The 5,000-nt window shown below is 58.0% G+C and overlaps 1 protein-coding gene across 1 annotated transcript in view; it reads left to right on the forward strand.

The window, feature by feature from the left end:
- Positions 1-127: 127 nt before the first annotated feature.
- The window catches only part of LOC144740992 (guanine nucleotide-binding protein-like 1), a gene marked incomplete at its 5' end in the record, with an annotated part of 5,058 nt that continues 185 nt past the window's right edge, over positions 128-5,000 (forward strand). The window contains 3 exons of the mRNA XM_078623686.1: positions 128-203; positions 1,682-1,822; positions 4,969-5,000. The exon at positions 4,969-5,000 is cut by the window's right edge and continues 185 nt beyond it. Of these exons, the coding sequence (XP_078479812.1) occupies positions 128-203; positions 1,682-1,822; positions 4,969-5,000 (249 nt within the window). The remainder of the gene's footprint in view (positions 204-1,681; positions 1,823-4,968) is intronic.

The following is a 5,000-nucleotide window of genomic DNA, read 5'->3' on the forward strand; positions in this document are numbered from 1 at the left end:
CCAGAGGATCCCGTTGCCCAGGATACTGAACCTGCGCCGTCCGGCACAGCCCCCCCCCTCGTCCTGCTCGGGGTGGGGGGGGGCCCCACGCGGAGGGGGGGGGAGGGGGGCGGGGGGGCGGGCGGAGGGGGAGGAGCTGGGGGGCAGGGAGGAGGGGGAGGAGGAGGTGGAGGCTCCGTGGACGGCGTGGGAGATTTGTGAAGGTTTGAGAGGGAGGGAGGGGTGGGTTGTGGGGGGAGGGGTGGGGGGATGGAGGGGTGGGTGGAGGGGGGGTGGAGGGGTGGGTTGTGGGGGTGGAGGGGATGTAGGGAGGGTGGAGGGAGGGTGAAGGGGTGGGTTGGGGGGTGCAGGGAGAGGTGGAGGGGGGGGGATGGGTGGGTGGAGGGGGGGAGGGGTGGAGGGGGGGATGGGTGGGAGGGTGGAGGGGTGGAGGGGATGTAGGGAGGGTGGAGGGAGGGTGAAGGGGTGGGTTGGGGGGTGCAGGGAGAGGTGGAGGGGGGGGATGGGTAGGTGGAGGGGGGGATCGGTGGGTGGAGGGGGGGATGGGTGGGAGGGTGGAGGGGTGGAGGGGATGTAGGGAGGGGTGGAGGGAGGGTGAAGGGGTGGGTTGGGGGGTGCAGGGAGAGGTGGAGGGGGGGATGGGTGGAGGGGATGTAGGGAGGGGTGGAGGGAGGGTGAAGGGGTGGGTTGGGGGGTGCAGGGAGAGGTGGAGGGGTGGGTGGAACGGTGGGTGGAGGGGGGGGTGGAGGGGTGGGTAGGGGGTGGTGGGGTGGGGTGAAGGGTGGGGGCAAGGGAGGGAAGTCAAAAGGGATATAACTGTGTATGTGTGTAAATGTGTATACGTATGTGTGTGTAAATGTGTGTACATGTGTATGTGTGTACGTGTGTATGTAAATGTGTGTGTACGTGTGTGTAAATGTGTGTACGTGTGTGTGTGTGTACGTGTGTACGTGTGTGTGTGTGTATGTGGTGGGGAGCGGTGGTGTAGCGGTTAGCGCGCTGCGCTATGAACCTGGCGACCCGGGTTCGATTCCCGCTCACGGCTAACACCAGTGACGATTATCGGAACCGGTCCTGGGCCTCCCCTAGGTCGACTCAGCCTTAAATGAGTACCTGGTGCGGTGTGTAGTGAACATCGCCACTGGGGAGACAAAGGCGGTCGGGCGTGGTGCTGGCCACCCACCCCCTCGTGTACCGTTCCGGCCTTCATAGGTGCTCGCTAACAGCACTTGCCCCTACAGTCTGTTAAGGCTACACGGGGGATCTTTGTGTACGTGTGTGTGTGTGTACATGTGTGTACGTGTGTGTACGTGTGTGTACGTGTGTGTACGTGTGTGTACGTGTGCGTGTACATGTGTGTACGTGTGTGTGTGTACATGTGTGTACGTGTGTGTGTGTACATGTGTGTACGTGTGTACGTGTGTATGTGTGTGTGTAGTGTGGGTGTGTACGTGTGCGTGTGTACGTGTGCGTGTACGTGTGTGTACGTGTGCGTGTGTAAATGTGTGTGCGTGTGTGTGTGTGTACATGTGTGTGTGTGTACGTGTGTGTACGTGTGTGTACGTGTGTGTGTGTGTGTACATGTGTGTGTGTGTGTGTACGTGTGTGTGTACATGTGTGTGTGTGTGTGTGTACGTGTGTGTGTGTACGTGTGTGTACGTGTGTACGTGTGTGTGTGTAGTGTGGGCGGAGCAGCGAGGGTTCCACACGGCACGCACGGCGCGTCCCGACGTCTACCGAGCAGCCAACAGCATCCTGCGTCTCGCCGTGGAGGGGCGACTCTGCCTCGCCATGCACCCCCCGGGATACACCGCCAACCTGGGTGAGTGTTACTCACTCACTCACCAGCTCACTCACTCACTCACCAGCTCACTCACCAACTCACTCACTCACTCACTCACCAACTCACTCACTCACTCACCAGCTCACTCACCAACTCACTCACCAGCTCGCTCACTCACTCACCAACTCACTCACCAACTCACTCACCAACTCACTCACCAGCTCACTCACTCACTCACCAACTCACTCACCAACTCACTCACCAGCTCACTCACTCACTCACCAGCTCACTCACCAACTCACTCACCAACTCACTCACTCACTCACCAGCTCACTCACTCACCAGCTCACTCACTCACTCACCAGCTCACTCACTCACCAGCTCACTCACTCACTCACCAACTCACTCACTCACTCACTCACCAGCTCGCTCACTCACCAGCTCACTCACCAACTCACTCACCAACTCACTCACCAGCTCACCAACTCACTCACTCACTCACCAGCTCACTCACTCATTCACTCACCAGCTCACTCACTCACTCACCAGCTCACTCACTCACCAGCTCACTCACTCACTCACCAGCTCACTCACTCACTCACCAGCTCACTCACTCACTCACCAGCTCACTCACTCACTCACCAGCTCGCTCACTCACCAGCTCACTCACCAGCTCACTCACTCACCAGCTCACTCACTCACTCACCAGCTCACTCACTCACCAGCTCGCTCACTCACCAGCTCACTCACCAGCTCACTCACTCACTCACTCACCAGCTCGCTCACTCACCAGCTCACTCACCAGCTCACTCACTCACTCACCAGCTCACTCACTCACTCACCAGCTCGCTCACTCACCAGCTCACTCACCAACTCACTCACCAACTCACTCACCAACTCACTCACCAACTCACTCACCAACTCACTCACTCACCAACTCACTCACTCACCAACTCACTCACTCACTCACCAACTCACTCACCAACTCACTCACCAACTCACTCACCAACTCACTCACTCACCAACTCACTCACCAACTCACTCACCAACTCACTCACCAACTCACTCACCAACTCACTCACTCACTCGCCGTGGAGGGGCGACTCTGCCTCGCCATGCACCCCCCGGGATACACCGCCAACCACGGTGAGTGCCACTCACTCACTCACCAACTCGCTCACTCACTCACTCACCAGCTCACTCACTCACTCACCAACTCACTCACTCACCAGCTCACTCACTCACTCACCAACTCACTCACTCACCAGCTCACTCACTCACTCACCAGCTCACTCACTCACTCACCAGCTCACTCACCAACTCACTCACTCACCAGCTCACCAACTCACTCACCAACTCACTCACTCACCAACTCACTCACTCACCAATTCACTCACTCACTCACTCACCAGCTCACTCACTCACTCGCTCACTCACCAACTCACTCACTCACCAGCTCACCAACTCACTCACCAACTCACTCACCAACTCACTCACTCACCAACTCACTCACTCACCAGCTCACTCACTCACTCACCAGCTCACTCACCAACTCACTCACTCACCAGCTCACCAACTCACTCACCAACTCACTCACTCACCAACTCACTCACTCACTCACCAACTCACTCACTCACCAACTCACTCACTCACCAGCTCACTCACTCACTCACCAGCTCACTCACTCACTCACCAGCTCACTCACCAACTCACTCACCAGCTCACCAACTCACTCACCAACTCACCAACTCACTCACCAACTCACTCACTCACCAACTCACTCACTCACTCACCAGCTCACTCACTCACTCACCAACTCACTCACTCACCAGCTCACCAACTCACTCACCAACTCACTCACTCACCAACTCACTCACTCACCAACTCACTCACTCACACACCAGCTCACTCACTCACTCACCAGCTCACTCACTCACTCACCAGCTCACTCACTCACTCACCAGCTCACTCACCAACTCACTCACTCACCAGCTCACCAACTCACCAACTCACTCACTCACCAACTCACTCACTCACCAGCTCACTCACTCACTCACCAGCTCACTCACTCACCAGCTCACTCACCAACTCACTCACTCACCAGCTTACCAACTCACTCACCAACTCACTCACCAACTCACTCACTCACCAACTCACTCACTCACTCACCAGCTCGCTCACTCACCAGCTCACTCACCAACTCACTCACCAACTCACTCACTCACTCACCCACTCACTCACCAACTCACTCACCAACTCGCTCACCAACTCGCTCACCAACTCGCTCACCAACTCACTCACTCACCAACTCACTCACTCACTCACCAGCTCGCTCACTCACCAGCTCACTCACCAGCTCACTCACCAACTCACTCACCAACTCACTCACCAACTCACTCACCAACTCACTCACTCACCAACTCACTCACTCACTCACCAGCTCACTCACCAACTCACTCACACACCAGCTCACTCACCAACTCACTCACCAACTCACTCACTCACCAACTCACTCACCAACTCACTCACTCACCAACTCACTCACCAACTCACTCACTCACCAACTCACTCACTCACCAACTCACTCACCAACTCGCTCACCAACTCACTCACTCACCAACTCACTCACTCACCAACTCACTCACTCACCAACTCACTCACTCACCAACTCACTCACTCACTCACCCACTCACTCACCCACTCACTCACCCACCCACCCAGCCAGCCACTCACCCAGCCACTCACCCAGTCACCCACTCATTCACCCAACCACTCACTCACCCACCCAGCCAGCCACTCACCCAGCCACTCACCCAGCCACCCACTCACCCAGCCACTCACCCACCCAGCCACCCACCCAGCCACTCACTCCCCCAGCCACTCACCCAGTCACCCACTCACCCAGCCATCTACCCACCCACTCACTCACCTACCCACCCAATCACCCACCCACCCACTCACCCACCCACCCACTCACCCACCCACTCACCCACCTACCCACCCACTCACTCACCTACCCACCCACTCACTCACCCACTCACTCACCTACCCACCCACTCACCCACCTACCCACCCACTCACCCACCCACCTCCTCCCTCCCTCCCTCGCTCCTCCTGTCCTCCCCATCTCCTCCACCTCCTCACTCCACCTCTCCCCCCCCCACCCCCACCGCTCCGCCCGGCAGAGTCGTGGCTGACGCACCCCGACACGCTGGAG

The sequence above is a fragment of the Lampetra planeri genome, unplaced genomic scaffold (assembly GCF_965212315.1).
Source record: "Lampetra planeri unplaced genomic scaffold, kcLamPlan1.2.h2 scaffold_376, whole genome shotgun sequence".
Taxonomy (NCBI): Eukaryota; Metazoa; Chordata; class Hyperoartia; order Petromyzontiformes; family Petromyzontidae; genus Lampetra; species Lampetra planeri.